The sequence below is a fragment of the Rhyacophila brunnea genome, unplaced genomic scaffold, assembly GCF_057557595.1.
Source record: "Rhyacophila brunnea isolate RB1 unplaced genomic scaffold, BYU_Rbru_1.0 scaffold_22, whole genome shotgun sequence".
NCBI classification, from domain to species: Eukaryota; Metazoa; Arthropoda; class Insecta; order Trichoptera; family Rhyacophilidae; genus Rhyacophila; species Rhyacophila brunnea.
Genome location: NW_028232882.1, coordinates 19,409,009 through 19,426,691, shown reverse-complemented (window position 1 = coordinate 19,426,691; position 17,683 = coordinate 19,409,009). Strand labels below are relative to the sequence as shown.

At 32.1% G+C, this 17,683-nt stretch overlaps 1 protein-coding gene across 3 annotated transcripts in view; it reads left to right on the top strand.

Annotated features, from left to right (window-relative positions):
- LOC147070150 (dietary and metabolic glutamate transporter-like) overlaps positions 1-17,683 on the top strand; it is a 148,467-nt gene that overhangs the window by 39,232 nt on the left and 91,552 nt on the right. The window contains exons 1-2 of one of the 3 annotated variants that reach the window (XM_085949647.1): positions 12,044-12,227; positions 12,630-12,815. The exons of 1 other annotated variant lie outside the window; for it this stretch is intronic. In XM_085949647.1, coding sequence (XP_085805773.1) covers positions 12,782-12,815 — 34 coding nt within the window. In that variant the 5' untranslated portion in view covers positions 12,044-12,227; positions 12,630-12,781. Of the gene's footprint in view, positions 1-12,043; positions 12,816-17,683 lie in introns of those variants that run through there. One more of the 3 variants, XM_085949645.1, reaches the window with a different exon arrangement.

Below are 17,683 nucleotides of genomic sequence, written 5' to 3'. Positions count from 1 at the left end.
AATCACGGTCATATTTTTGAGTCTATAATTAAATTAATAAACAATGCATTTACATGCATTATACGATTATACATAAACAGGAAGATATTTTGTTATTATTATATTGAAAGAATTGTGACGGTATTAATTGTGAAAATTAATATTACCATGCAATGTGCAAACCTATATTATTATTACATACTACAAAATATATGGAAAGCCCATTCAAGGATCTTACTGAAAATAAATATTGTTAATTATTACTTAGGAACTTTATGCTGGTATCTACAATAATTTAGTAACATGTCTCATCTAAAACATTGGAGAAAGATTGGCTAAAGTCCCTCGAAAAATTGGTACTAACCTAATTACCATTTTTATCATTACCGAGGGAAAGGGTAGGTATGTGAAGGTATTATTTCCACGGTTAAGGCTATACCTCAGCTGAGGCATGGTCTAAGTGACTAGGCGATGCGCAAATTGTGCAAATGACGCGAGCCGAACGAAATATAATTTGTCGTAAAAATTCAACATGCGTCCTTTTTATGTTATGTTTATTATTATATTCGTAATAATAATAGTATATTCATTGACATGTATTCTTTTTTAAGTACATGCGGAACGTTTTTTAGTTATCTTTACACGATTTATCTTTATCGACGCCATCACAAAACAAATTGACGTGTAAACAGGTCGACTATCGCTCTCCGAATGGCAACGCGGCCGAATTTTCGTTCCACATACAGTTGAAAATTATTTGCCGTTTCACTTATGTACGCTCATAATAATTAAGCAATCTCCAGTGGTATCCAAGAAGTACAAAACGTCCACAAGGTAGACCTAGAGGCCGCTGGATCGATGAAATGATAAAGTTCTGCGGAAGTACGTGGCAACGCAATGCACAGGACCGAGAGAAGTGGAAGCAACTTGAAGAGGCCTTCATCCAGCAGTGGATAGATTCAGGCTGATGATGATGATGATGATATATATAAAAATCTCGTGTCACGATGTTTGTGGTCGAACTCCTCCGAAATGGCTCGACCGATTTTTATCAATTTTTTTATGTATATTTGTTAGGTATAAGAATAGGTCAACAAGTATATTTCATACCGCTGGGTGATTAGGGTATCTCTATCTAGAAAATTTTTCTTTTATTTTTTTGACAATTTTTTTTTTGTATTTTTTTTATTATTTGGCATAAAAAAATACCTATAACCTCAAATTTTCACTTTCCTACCCCCATCTTCCCATTTTTTAATCGCGATTTTATTATTTTTGTATGAACAAATTTAACCGTCGTTCGTATTTCAAACAGAACGAAATTATTTATGTTGTTGAATGACAGATGGCACTACGTCCGAGAAGAATTCAAGAGAAGCGTCGCGTCATTTTGACATTTCATTCGGCAAATCACAACGCAGTGCGTGCAAAATTTTGTACGATTTATTTTAATTTATCTATTTTTATGTGCGTGTATTACAGTGCACAATGCCAGCAAGACGCAAGGGGGGCCATTTGGGCCGTCGAACGAATAAAGCAACAAACATGCGAAATAGTAGAGTAGAAAGAACAGACGAACAAATCCAACAGGATAACAAAAACGTGCGTGTAAGCATGTTGCAATTGCGTGCATCTCAATCACAAGAGGCACGAGCTGAACGAAATCAACAACGACAATTGGAACGGAGCCAAGCGCGCCGGTTCGTAGTTAACACACGCAGAGCAAACGACCGACAACGCCAACAAGTACATCGAACATTTACATCCGCTTCGTTCCTTCGTCTCGCATTCGAGTACGAGCCTGATATTGAATATTCCGCTCATCCGAAAGTGCTGATTGATGCTATGGACAAAGAATGTCCCCATTGTCATGCGCTCAAATTCAAACATGAGTCAGCCGGGATGTGTTGCGCATCAGGAAAAGTGCAACTACCAGAAATTGAGATACCACCAGAACCATTGAACAGCTTACTCATTGGCACGGTTCCAGATTCAAACCTGTTCCTGAAGTCCATTCGCACATTCAATTCATGCTTCCAAATGACTTCGTCCGGAGCAACAGAAATAGTTCACAATACTGCGGCAAATGGTCAACAATTCCATTCTACGTTCAAAATCAAAGGTCAAGTATACCAAATGCCAAACGAACCACATACATTTTTACAAATCTACTTCATGGGCGCGGCGGTGAGGACATCAATCATGTGGATGCATGTTGCGGCTACAATAGCCTCAATTCGCCTAATGCCAGGCGCATCGTCGGCGAACTGGACGCCCTGTTGAATGAGCACAATGAATTATTGAAATACTTCAAAGCACACATGCACGAATCGCAAAGTGACAATCACGCTATTGTCATCAATCCTGATAAAACACCAGCTGGAGAGCACGTACGTCGATTCAATGCGACTGTTGTTGACGACATTGCTGGAATCATGGTTGGCGACCGCACATCGACGCGAGAAATCGTGATTCGAAGAAGAAACAATAATCTGGAGTTCATCGCTGACACACCGTTCATACGACGCTCTCCAATATCCGCTAATTTTCTGGAAGGGACAAGACGGATATTGCATAAACATTAAACAACGAGATCCTGTCACAGGTAATTCATTCATTATGAACATCATTACTCATTTTGAATTGAGAAAATGAATGGTTGATGTTTTTTTGTTTTTATCGGCGGTCATCGTCTACAGTGCTCTATTCCTCTTTCTGTCATAGATCCCATCCCCACACACTTACGATACATTCGTTACTTTTTATTTAACAACCAAAATATTCACTAGAAATAATTTATATGGCAGAACAACGTTTGCCTGGTCAGCTAGTAAAGTTATAAAAATTACCAGAATGTCTTTTAAAACTTTCCAAAAAGTCCTTTCCGTGCTTTGGACATAGTTCCCAATTATTTAAAAAAAACCACCACAACGTGCAAAACCTATGCACGTAGGTATATCTTAATTAAATAGGTAACTATTGTTTGGTTGTTATTATGTAATCGACTCGAGAATAATATATTTTTTAAATTGGATGACTTCTGGGATGAATACAGATTGATTCCATTTACATATTATGAACTCTATAACATTGCTATAAATTAATATTATTTTTGCCTTATTCTGCCAAAGTGGACGCTTAAAAACTACCATATGAAGTTTGAAATTATAAAGTTAAAAATAATTTTTACTTACATCGTTAGATGTGATGTCTTCTGTTAATGTGTACATTATAATATTGTGATTGTCAATGAAAGGATAATATCATATATATTGTATTCTGTCGTCATATGGGCGAATAAATGAAAACACAAAAAATAAGCAAAAACACGTTAAAAACTCAATTTAAAATATTCATCAGTAATAAAATAAAGTCAATGAACGATTCATGACAAAACGGTTGTTTTTATATTTAGTTTGATTGAAATTGAAAATTCAATGTTACATCCAATAATGTACTATAAATTTTGAATAAATCAATATAAGTGAAAGTTAATATTTGGGCAGTGAATATAATTATATATTTATACAACTTATAAGTACATTGATTTCGAGCAGGTCACGTCTCAAGGATTGAAGACTCCCAACCACCCAAGAGACTCGTCTTATATAGGAAGGGAACATAGTGTTGAGATACCTAGATTGAAGCAATTGGCTTGGTAAAGGACCGACTGGTCGACTGATTAGGTTAGGTTAGCTACAAGTCACTTCTCGTTGAATGTTAATCCTCAGTGAACTTCATACTGCTACTATGATATTTGTTTGCCAATTTGTAGGACTTATGAGAAGACAATTTGTCACTATGAGTGGATAATCATGCAATACTATAACAATTCGCCATTATTATTTGGTTTAAATTTTTTTTTAATTATATTTTAATTATATATAAAACCCCTTTTAACTATGTTAAGGGGGATGTCATCAAAAGTTTCGATTTCATAGAGCCATCTATTCCCCGAATTACAAAGCATATAGGTCAAAATAATATCAGAATCTAATTCCAATTACAATCCAATTTAAATGAATCTTCGGGGCATCTTATCTTAGAAAGCACACCAATTCAAATCTTATTGAAAATATAATCGCCACTTTTCGCCGTTAGAGGCGCCACCTCCTGGTGCATAGTAATTAAAAAATGTTAATTAACAAATACCTCATTAAAACGCAATTAAAATATTACATAAAGTATATCTAAATATTAAAAAAAAATTTTTTGAACAGATTATCGTATTAGTTTGTTGCAATTATTCAAAAATAACCGAATAAAATACATTTTTATTTTTCGTAAAAATCGATCTTATTAAACAACATTAAATCGATAATTTTGTTTCAAGAAATTACCTGGAACAATAAATATATCTAATAGTAAAACCCTTATTTTTAGCTGTTTTTTCTTATTTGTTGCTTTCTATTTGAAATAAAAAAATATATTTTATTTTTCCCATTGTATTTAGATAGGTATTGATCGATTAAAATATGTTTAAAGCATTTATTTGATAATGAATTATAATGAATAATATACTATGCGTGTCCCCCTTAAGGCAAATAAATATAAATCGTGTAAACAATAGATATCAAAAAATCAGACATTTTAAATCAGATATGCCAAAATAGCGATATTAATTATTTAGGTATGCATTTTAAACATTTAACAACATTCTATTGTTATAATATAAATAATATATAAACCCTTTTCTCAGAGGCGTTTTTATTCGATGCAATTGACGCAATCGATTCATCAGAGATTTAAAAATTGGCCTCGAAACAGTTTAAATCGGTCATGCAATCATTAAATGATACAAAAATCTTTACAAATTGCATATAAAATATTACCCACAGTACAACAAAATCCCTGCAATTAAAATCAAAAGGAACCTATAACTTAATCATTGATAGACGAGATACAATATTATTTTACTTGATACGTTGGTAGTTGGAATTTATGTTTTTTTAAATTTAATTTTTTATCGTAAATATGCTCTAAGTCCCTAAACCCGCCACTGCTTCTTTCACTGTAAAACGTTCTGGTTCTGTTTTAATATAGTAAGCCCAAAAACTTTTCCTAGTAAGTGCCCAATCTCTTTAGTAATTAGTGCAATACGTATTCGGCATGTCGATATTTTTCAATAATTCGTCGCAATTTCACACCTTTTTTTTGGCCAGGTAGGTACTCAATCAGCCAATCAACAAAACCAAAACTGATAAAACTAGACCTGGTGTGACATAACATCATAAAAAGATAATTGGAGGCGAAATTTGTGGTGTAGAATGTTACAGGTAATGCTATGTTATGTTATAACGTTATAACATAACATAACACAACAGGTGATAAGAGCTTATGAAATAATTAAAACTTAGACACTAAACACACAAATAGATTAGAAATTATCTATCAAATCACTTAAATAGTTAAGAAATTATCTAACGCAAAAGATAAACGTGCTAGTGTTAGAATATGTTAGATTATTTATACGTTGCAAAAATATAATAATGATTATTTTTCTTTCTATTTTACATTTTAGATTTAACAGTGAAATAACCAAAAACACCCAGGTTTCGAGAAAAATAGCATAGATGGCTTGTGTGACCTACCGAATAGATTATTATAAGATTTCTGATCTTGCACACTTCCGTGTTCTTTATTGCTGATGATCGTGAGTCCATTCAAATGTCCTAGATATTTATGGTCATGCGAATTGTCGAAGATGTTCCGTAGCATACATAGAACAAATTAATAATATAACAGTTTTGGTTTATTACTTAAGGTGATACATCAGTGAAACGGCAAATAATTTTCAACTATAGGCGCGACGAAATGTTGGACTCGCTCGCATTCTGAGAGAGAACGTCGAGCTGGAAACACGTCACTTTGTTTCGTGATGGCGACGGGCGTAATAATTCTTAAATCGTGTAAAGATGTCTAAAAACATTACCCATTTACTTTAAAAAGAAAACATGTCAATGAATATATTATTATTGTTACTAATAGAACATACGTTAAAGTGCCCACCACCACCCGTCATATATGCACAACCGTGGATATGCACGGCCGCTTTCTATGACGCTTTAAACATGTCTGAAAGAAGTGATTTTAAGTGCTCATTCCGTGCCGAGACGGAGCCGCACGGGACTGATGCTGCAACCATACACCGTAGTGCTTAAAGAAGAAAGTTAAGAAAGAAAATGTTTGTTTTTGGACTGGCTCTGCTGTATAAAAAGAACATAAAATGGACGTATGTTGGATTTATATTACAAATTATATTTCGTTTGGCATGCGTCATTTGCACCCGCGACCCGCAATCCGCGCATCGCCTAGCCATGATCTTTTTAGACAGTGCCTCAACTGATGTACAGCCTTAATGGCGGTAAGGCGTTAAGTGTCCAAAATATTACCAATAATGAATGCGTGTTTTATTTACATAACACACTTTATTCTATAATAATATTATATATTATACAGACGTAACTATTGAAAATAATATATTCTTTAACACGTGTTTACATTATCCTTTTTGTATATCTCCACATTCGAGAATTACTTTCTTACAACCTCACCCAAAAGTAATCCGCTTACCTTATTTTTGTATTTCCTGGTGTAATCTAACCGAAAATCGAATCCAGAGTCCCGGATTAGAAGCTAACGAATTGGACTACGAGGATCTCCTTTTTCATATGTCATCTTCTAATACAGTTGTTTCAAATTTATCCAATTGAAGGCGTATTAAAATATATAATTTATGAGCAACCGGTTGAATACAGTATCTTCAAAATAATATTCAAGATCACGCTTTTATCTGCTGCTACCAATTTTTGAGTTTGCCTGGACAATTTTTTAAAAGTTTTTCTGAAAGGTGTCAACCGGAAGTCATTCGGAAGTGAATTAAAATTCTGGCTTCGACCCCGTGAGTAATGTCTGCGATAACAGAAGAGCAGTTTAAATTTTGTTATTGCCTGAAAAAAATAACCATTGAAATATGTATATGCATCTCTCCATAGCATTACCAAACAACACATTGTAATAAGTTTGCGCGGAATTATTATTTTTTTTTAATTGGGAATTGCTTGCGGCGTACCACTGCCTACTGAAGAAGGAAGCCAATACATTACACGACTGGTCCTACTTTTCGCCCCTCCCATCCTCTTGTCTATAGACGACCTGTCATTGTCTATAGAGTGCTCATACTGACGCGTCTGTCGTGTTCACTTGTCGGAGTATTCTTAATTTCAGATTTCTTTCAGATTATTTTAACGTATCTTGGAGACCTTGGAGTTCATCTGATTTAGTGGTTATGTGTTATTAATAATTGGTAGTGACGATCAAAGTAAGTAAACTTCTTGTGTATAATAATATCATAATACACTAGGATGTTTGTCAATGTGACAGTCGATTCTAAACGATAATAACTAATAACTTATTTATACTTTTCAGTCATAATACCAAACTCTGCTTGCAAGTACGTTATCAATAAATAGTATGGCAGTGGACCACTCGTTGCTTGTGCAAAAAGTTATGCTCAGACTTTACTAATCTAAAGGTGGCGGTAGGCGCACACATTTTTCTATAATCTAAGGCGCACACATTGAAAATCACTGTATTTTAACCAAGCTTGTCTATTTTTTTGGCATTAACTTTGGTTGAAATACCGACGCCGATTCTTCGCCGAAAAAATCATTTTTTCCTCTTCTGTCTTTCCCTGTCTGAAGCAAAGAATAATTATTATTTCGAATAATGTCACCAAAGAAATTTTCCACATAATGAATGCATATTCTTTTGAGTCAAACACCGTTACGAATGCATTGTTTTAGTTATATCTCAAGAATCCTCCAGTAATTTCACATCTTGAAATCATTTATTTTATTAAGCATTTTTTGATTGAGTGTTTACGACTTAGAAGAGCACTATACAAGATGAAAGAGAAGACCTATCATTTAATTTACTTATTTTGTACTTGTCAATCCGGCGTTAAAATGCTGAATCACACGGGAATTGGATTACATGAAAAGAGAAAAGATTGAATAAGAGGAAGAGACCAAAATAAATTTCCATATTTTGTCAATAGTTTTCATTAACATATTAATGTTATTAATAACCAAGAAGATAATGCACCAAAGACATTATAAGGTAGACTGAATTATTATCATTGTATTTTTCTTAATGAAATTATATCAGTCAGTATGATTTTAATTAGAATGGCCACGGTTTATGTATGCAATACCGTTCGTCTCGAATCATTTTTGGCTAATCATGTCGTTCCAATGACCGGTCCGTAATAATATTTTATGCTAGGTATCCAACATGTGGATTTATCTGTCATTTTTTACGTTGCCTTTGTTATCTATCTAGTGATGTTTTCTTCTTAAATTTAAAACGCTCATTTATTTAACATACTGCCCACGTGGAAGGTATTGTTCTGAATAAACATACCAACCCAAGTTACAATCCTGGCCTGGTGGCTCTTATGCCATTGTAATCAAAAGAGGTAGAGGAAGAAACATTTTTTAATGCATAGATTGGCGACCGTCAAATGCCGAATTATTAATTGCGTTCAACACACTCATAAAACGCAGTCCCATTTAATTTAAATTAAATGAAGTCGTTTTAATTTTATTATTTTTTCAAGATCGAATGAAAAACGTCCTCACAAAATAATATGTTTTTAAATATTGAAAACAAATTTGCGAAAAACATCTGAATTTTTTTGAGGTTTTTTTCAAGTCATATAGTACTTTTCGCGTATGTGTACTATGCAGTATGCATGCGTGAAATAATAATATAGTGAAACCCCGAATCTACGATTTTCAAGGGATCCTAGCAAAAAAACGATAAATGTAGGAAACTATAAATGCGGGATATACAAAAAAAAAAACTCATTTTTCTTCTGGATTTTTTCGACGTCGGGTTTCTGAGCTAGAGTTCTGGTTTTCTTCGTGGGGGGCATTTTAGTGGCGACTTATAAAAATTCGTGATACGAGATGCGAGCGTCGACCGATCTGTGCAAACAAAGCAACGCGACTGAAAGCAGTGTTGCCAAGTCAAAATTTAAAATTTCAGTAGATTTTGACAAAAAATTCAGTAGATTTCATAAAATATCAGTAGATTTTGAAAAATGTGGTTTATTAGATATGATTTAAAACTAATAAGAATAATAATAACTAATTCTTGGGTAGAGTTACAATCAAAGTTACAATGCTTTTTATGTCAATTTAGAAGTGTATAACATCAAAAAAGGTCATGCGTAAATCATTTCAAGTTTATTATTAAAAGAATCATCAGTTAATTTACAATTATGGAGAAACACAAATATCAGTAGATTTCTTGAATTTCGAAAAAAAATCAAAAATTCAATATATTGGCAAAAAATATCATTTGATCTACTGAAATTTCAGTAGACATGGCAACACTGACTGAAAGGTCTGTTCATAAATAATTCCACGAAAGCGAAATCAAAAATATATATCAACAAAAACGGTCAATCGGGGTAATATTTGTGACGGGACCATAATATTTAGACGAAATATCGAGGAAAACGATAAATCGGGGAACAGTTAATGCGGGATTATTTAACATTGTTCTTATGGGTGTTTGGCGGGACTTTCAAAAATGAACGATCCGTGCGGGAAAATGATTTATGCGAGAACGGTAGATCGGGGTTCCACTGTATAGACAATAATTATTGTAGTTGCGCTCAACGCTTTTATAGACATCTCATTCGTTGAACGCAATAAGAAAGTACCTGCCTACTACACATGCCTTCGATGAAGTCAAATAAAACCTACAAGTAGGTACACAGTTTATTTGAAATTGTGAATGATACTATCTGAAATTGAATTGTATTCTTGGTAGATATTTTTTTATATCACGCTGTTAATTCTTGGCTGATAGACATTGTTAATTAAAATAAAACATAATAATTATGTAGTAAGTACGTAGTTATTCTATATATTAATTTAATTATTATCAATACCGGTTTCGTCAGCATCAGTACGATATACACTACTGACGACATATGGGTATGTAGGTATATTTATTTATTATGCAGCTTAGTTGTATAAAATTCCAATATTTTTAATAATTTCACAGATGTTGTATTTATGTAAAATGACAGGTGAAATATACATATTTTAGCATGTATTTCGACATCCTTAAGACTTATACTTCAGTTGAGGCATGGTCTAAAAAGGTCGTGGCTAGGCGATGCGCGGATTGTGCAAATGACGCGTGCAAATATAATTTGTCATAAAAATCCAACATGCGTCCAGTTAATGTTATGTTTATTGTTATATTACTGATAATAATAGTATATTCATTGACATGTTTTCTCTTTCAAGTACATACGTAAAGTTTTTTTAGTCATATTTACACGATTTAAGAATATTTTCATCCGACGCCATGACAAAACAAATCGACGTGCGGACACCTAAACTATCGGTCTCCGATTGGCGACTAGTGAGAAATTTCGTCGCACCTACTGTTGAAAATTATTTGTACGCTCTTAAGGAATGAAGCGGGCGGGAATTTTGTGTATAATAACTCAATTTCGATAAAAAAAAACTGGGCATGCAATATCTGTACTGACCAAAGAATTTTGACTATAGCCTCAATTACATTGAGCTTCTTTACGAGCTGTTTATTGGCGAATTTAAAAGCGGGCGATTCAGCTACTGCGATTTGATGATTACACACAAAAATTTCCATTCGCTGAGAAGCCACAAGCCAGTGACTATTTTGACGGAACGTAGTTCGTTTTTTTACCGGGAGGTTGGTACTGCGCTTTACTGTGCAGACGCAGTAGGCCCACACGCCGGTGTGTAGCGTGTAAAGTTGACCGGCTTTCAACTTTTCTCGGTAGAGAGTTTACAACCTGCTTATTAGCTTATTCGATGATTACACTGGGCGACTTTACAGGCAGATTGTAAATTCGCCAATAAACAGCTCGTAAAGAAGCTAAATGTAATTGAAACTTATAAGGGAGACCTATACTTTATTTCTGTTACGCAGCATGGTCAAGTTTAACTCCACAAATATAAAAATCGCTCAGTTGGTATTCCGGTTTTCTGATACATTTACTTGCGATTACTTATTCGACTGCAATTATAAATGATTTTACACAAATTATACAGGATTTTCAACTAAAAACTACGCCAAAATGTATCATTACTAGCTGCGTCTAGATATTGTGACGGATTGTTTTTTTACACGCCCTAAAAGTTAGAAAATAAATGTCATATCAGTAGTATGAAGTTCTTTTCAAGTAAACCTGCATAGCGAAGTCGCTTTTAGTGGTCCTTGTTATTCCTTCAAATCCATACATTCCATCTCTATGGAAGAATGTTTTTTTTCAAAATATTTGGTACTAGCCCACCACACATTGATCTATTTTAAAATGTAGTCAGACTTACCTGTTCATCACACGGCCATATGTGTTTAAATGTAATAAATTGGATTTTGGGATCAGGTTGCCAATGCCAGGATCATAATAATATATGTTAGTAATGTCCCCATATGTCGGTTCGAATGTAAGAGTTTCACAATCCTGTTCAATCTTTAGTATGGTTGGTTGGTTATTGGTATTATCTTCTCATGTAAGACCGAAGTAGCAATATAAATCCTGGAGTTTAGAAGACATCGTTTAACAGTCAGACTTGAAAAGTTCTTTCAATGACGCTCCTAGTTAAACTTCAAACAACAATCGTTTTCGTTATGCCACTGTAAACATCAGAGAAATGTTGTTAAATTTATGTAAAAACGTAATGTTATTAAAGACAGTAAGTATTCTGAAAAGAAAAAAATCTGAATGCAATATTTTGAAGGGAAACATTGACTGTAGATGACTGTAGATAACTACGTATTTTTTATTATTGAGATTTTGTTTCGTACGAAAAAAAACAAAAGCATCCTCACATTCTGTCAAAATAATTTGTGTTCCAAATTGAAAATTACTCACATCTTTGTAAATGAAGTGCAATTCGCGAACTATTATTTATTTTATCATTCGCCGAATCGCTGGCCGTTTTGATTGGCCGTCGCTAAAAACGCGCCAGTATTTAAACGGATTGTTCTCTATATCCGAGTTTATTCCGTCGACCACTGTTGCGCGGCCAGTATTATACTTTTCCTGTCGCGGTTGATTTTGCAAGAAAAAAAACAACACGAGAATAATTATAATAATATTGTATGCATAAATTATCTCGAAAGTAAACACAAAAAAGTCAAACAACCTGTTAGGAGTTACGGCAAAAAATATTGACGTATGTATGCTGCACTCATAAATAATACAAGTTATCAATCAAATAAAATTAATATACTATCAAAATTTAAAAGAAGAAATTAAAATTATAGATTTCGAATTCGTTTTTGCAAGTTGATAAAAACAACGTTAACTCTTAATAAAAGTGCGATACTGTTTTTTTACAACAGGTAATAAACTAAACTATTTCGAGTAATAATTTTACATAGTTAAAAGCCATGAAAAATTAAAAAAATGTATATAATATAATAATTATAATTTATTGCGATAGTATTGTGATTAATAAACGTGACCGTTAAAATCGCGATTCGTTTTCTATTGTAGAGGGACTGAAAAAAAGTGCAGTGAAAGTTGTTCGATCTAATTTTTTGACATATATTTATATTTTTTTTAAATATTTCAGTTGTTGCAGTGTGTTAAATCGCGTGCGATAGTAGGCGCGAAGGACTGTATTATATTTGACAAAGTTTTGGAACTTTTATAAAAATATTTTTTATTGACAAGTTTGTTGTGACTAAATAAATAACTGTTTTTTTTACTATTTGACGTATCAAAATGTTAACAGGATGGAAAAAAACGCTCTCAAAATGTAAGTTATATTATTTTAATTCAAAATAACTTCTGAATAATTACTATAAATTTAATAAAGGTATTATTTACACACTGAATTAAAATTACAACAGTCACTCCAGTGTGATTATGTTGTAAAAGTCAAAATAGATAACGACACAAAAACATATATATTTTGTAGAATCTAATTCTGCACATAATACATTTACAACCCAATAAAATTCACTTGCCTCATTTTATTCGCTACAATATTAAATAATTCTACATCTCATGACAATTCAGTTTTTCATTGTCTTAAATTCGTAGAAGAAATCAAATCATGTGAAGGAAAAAAAAGAGTTATCAATATTTTGTTGTAGGTACTGTAACATTAGACAAAAAATATCAATGGCTAATATTTTATAACAAAGATACAACATTTTCTTATATATTTGTGGTTTAAAACATAAGTGCATTGACGTCCATAAATTGGAAAAATTTAGATAGTCTAATTAGTAATAAATTGTCCTATTACAACATCAATAATAATGAAAAAAATCAAAGTAACTATATTTCGTGTTTTTAAGTTTGTAACTTAGGCAGACATTTGTTATATTTTTTTGGAGTAAGATTGCGGAATATCATTAGATATAAACGTGTATGTGGGAAAAACTTATCTGAATGGAAAATATTAATAAAGGTATAGAATGAAAATTATAGCCTGACAAAAAGTTTATGGTTTGGTTGAATGTAAACCATAATAGTAGGTACCTGTGGTTATATAAGTGGTGGTCACTGTGAATATAAGTTACATACATATTATATATGATTGATTACCTGGTGTATTTATTTGTATGGCTTGATAAAAGTGTGCATCTTTTTGTTAGCTAAACTCTATTTAGATTTTTTTTTTGAAAAATATTAATCGAATACCTACATTTAACACATTAGAAGAAGTGCGTATTATAATTTATAGTATTGCGTAAATGATATTTAATTCATGGCTATTGGGAAAATGATTTTCCCCCCTTAATTAGTTATTCTTGAATTTAAGTAATCAGTAGGCCTTGAGCTATAGGTAGCTGATTTAGCCATTTTGTTTATCTGGGCACGTATTGTTGAATTTTAAGTTAGTGTACTGTTTACTTATAAATTGTTATAATATAATTATATCACGAAATATTGTTTGTTGATCATTATTTTATTACTTTCTAAGCAATGTTATCAACAAATTCAATTATCAAACATCATTTGTATTAAAGAAATAATTTAAATAATATGAAGCTTATTATCGACTTTTAATCTTTATTATTTTTACGATATTCACAGCGCTCGGAATGGAAAACGTTACGAACCGGAGCGCTCAATAATTTTCCGAAAATAATATTAACATAGTAACAATTTTATGTATAGATATTTTTATTAAAATAAGTATGTGATTCTTTTGTTAGGTATATAGCATATCAAGCTCATATGGTCAAGTTATTTATTCCACGAGACGGAGCGTTAATTTTGTGAATTTACATGAACCGGAATGGCGGACTGATGGGGTCCGGTCCATTTCGAGTCCTGGATATTTAGACAATTCCTTTGTTCTTAAAAATGCCATTTTTATGATATAACTTCGTAGTACAGTATAATGAATGAGAAATTTATTGGTTTCGTTATTTATTTCTCTCGAAATCCTTCTTGGCTTCATCCAGCACTAGGCTCCATCCAGGACTGTCCAAAACTGCTTCTCTTTAGTTTTGTACAGTCAAGATTTTTAAATCGAACCTGCCACTATGTCTCCATTTTCTACGATCAGGTCTTCATTTGCCTATACGGCTTCCCGAATGAATTCTTTGTCATTCGTGACTCGTCTAATATGCTGTGTACATTAACTTGCCATCTAAAGCAGTCTAATTTGATTGCACGGGCTCATGTATAAAACTTACAGCTCGCGAATCTATAGATTGAAACTGCATACGTTTTAGAACCGTGCGCCATTCTGAACTTATGATATATGTTCATAAAAATATATTTTCACAAAGCGTAATTAGTGTATGGTATAAACGGATGCGATCAGATTCTTTTAATATACTTTGTGAAAATATATTTCCATGAACAGAAATCATAAGTTTAGTATGGCACACGGTTCTAAACCTCATACGGTTTCAATCTATGGATGGCCTCTTAACTGTGGTTTATTGAACGATACTGAAAGATTTTAAACAACAGCAAACTACTAGCAACCTCGATATTAGAATACGTTTTATTTTTTACATGTCAATGTAAACGTGAAATTGTGACTCTTCGCTACTTGGCGGTCGTACAATACTTTAAAAATCATCGTAATTACAGGGTTTTAGCCCATATAGCAAATCAAATTATGTTTTAATGATTTTGGGTAGTTAGTTCATGGGTACATTTATTATTTATCATAGCGAGTGTAAAAACCTGAAACAGTCAGAGGATTTTGAACTTCTAAATTACACTAACACGGTTGACAATATATAATTTGCATATATAGCTTAGCAACAAACTAGTGGAGCACATTAAATTCTCATTAAATTTAATAACACTAAAATTATGTCAATTAGGTATGACGTGATACGTATTTGAACTGAATTGCATTGGTCAAAATTATAATTATTCTCGTGTAGATACTGTCTGTCAAACATCGATCGATGGAAGGCTAATATTTGAATTAAGAATTTTAGATGAATGAAAATAAAATAAAATTTATGTTCACTTTCCTTTTCAGATATTTTTCTGTTGATAATATTATTATTATCTACTAGTTTAGTGAAATTAGTTTCATGATTTAATAAAAAGTCAAACCCATATACGCTGTAATTAAAATAGTATACAATATAAAAAAAGGATTGTAAATCCTAAGCTTGTCACGTCTACATGCAGTCTTTGGGACCAAGTGATTTTTGTACCTCGATGTCATGGGTAACATGTTAATTGTAAGTATTTCATTTCGCCATGAGCTATTGTAGCGGATAGAGATGGCCGTATAGCATTGATATGAAAATACGCGTTATTCGTGGAGCATTGCAGATAGTAGTGTTACACTTTTATTATATTCAAAATCACCTGTACATTACACCAACATACTTTCATCCGGGAGTTTTGGGGTCATTGGGCCTCTTGGCCTGTTGTAGTGTTATAAAAAATATAAAATATACAATATTGAATATATACTATCTATATATTGTATCTATTATATTCTATTTTTATATTCAACAAGAACATTAATTTATTAAACATTAATTGATATTAAATATCTGAAAATAAGCTAACTTTCTTTGGAATCGTTCAAAATTTTATATAAATAATAATATATTGTACGATTTGATTATATTGCTAATTTACTTAGCTGCATATTGTAATCTTCCATTTTTCTCTAGTATTCCTGCGGTTTTTATTACCTATTTTTATGTAGCCATGTTTACAAAGGTATGTTGTTGTGAAAGGCAGTTGAATCTTTGTAGCTTACAAACACGCAATTTAAAAAAACCCTATGATAATTATGGTGTGTTTTTGATACACAATTAGATTTTTATTTTAATTTTTTGACCACCATTGACATTCCCCATCCTTTATGCTAGATTGCCGCTGCATACACTGGCCAAAATGTGCTATACATCGTAGTTCAAGAGATGCATACAATTTTAATTAATGCGTCATTTTAACTATTTAAAAAAATATGTTGCCATTAAAAAAAAAACAAAAAATCTTTATAGTATGATTTATAAATTTAATATAACGTGTTTAATGTTTTTAAATGAATGTGCATTATGTTTCACTTTTTAAAAACATAAAAAAAACTTGCATTGGACTTTTACTTTTAGGTAATTTTAAATGTTACAATTTGACTGCATTTATGTCAGCGGATCATTAATGTGTGTATGTTTGTATATATGAAATGGTTTCTCCGTATTATTCCTCCCTTTTGCATGCATTGAACTAAATTTATATTAAGAATTTTCTTTAGAGGTTTATATATGTCAGAGATTGGTAATTTCTTTGCAAAAAAATAAATAGAGAAAAAAACATTTTCATATATCACATAATTACCAATTTTGTATTAACGTTTTATTATATAAAATTTTTAATTGATAACTTGTTAATCTCCGATAAGACGATTTAAAGTATTACTGCTTCTTCGTAAAAATCCATTTGCGGGTATTAAATGATCGATAATAATCAATACTACAAGTAAATATTTATTGTGTGTTCATTAATTGATTATTGACGTCTTTTAATTACCGTAGTGAATTTGTGAGGAAATTAATAAATTAATATATCTAGTCATTAATAATATTTTAATCTTTTATAATTAATGTAAAAATGATCCTTGATCGTTTTAAAAATAAGATCTTGTATTCAATACAGTTAATATAAACGTAATAAGTACTTAATATATAAATTATTTATTGCAAAAACACTCATCTGAAATAAATCAATACATAACTTTAATAAACTATTTATTTTATTCGATGAATAAGACATAAGATTTCAGAATGTAACATTCTACACACAGAACAGATAATAAATAGAATACCGATAGGCTATATTCAATACGCCGCATCTTCATGCAGGGTTTTGAATGTGTGAGTGTCCTACGAAAATTAAGCACGCATTATGCACGTGCAATAGTGTGTGTAAATCACCAACATTAAATGAGCGTAAATACATAAACCGAGAGCAGTTTTCAGTATTCGACGTAAAACGTATTCTTGACACGTGTGTAAGTTTAACCCGGATTCTTCCTTACTCGAGTCGGTAACCTGCTATCGCCTTACCCGTTATGTATTTCAGTTCCCATTATTTCTGAGTTCCCCGATTCTACATATTATTGAACATAGGTACATAATTTGAAAATATCTCATGCATATACACACTAGAAAAAATAAT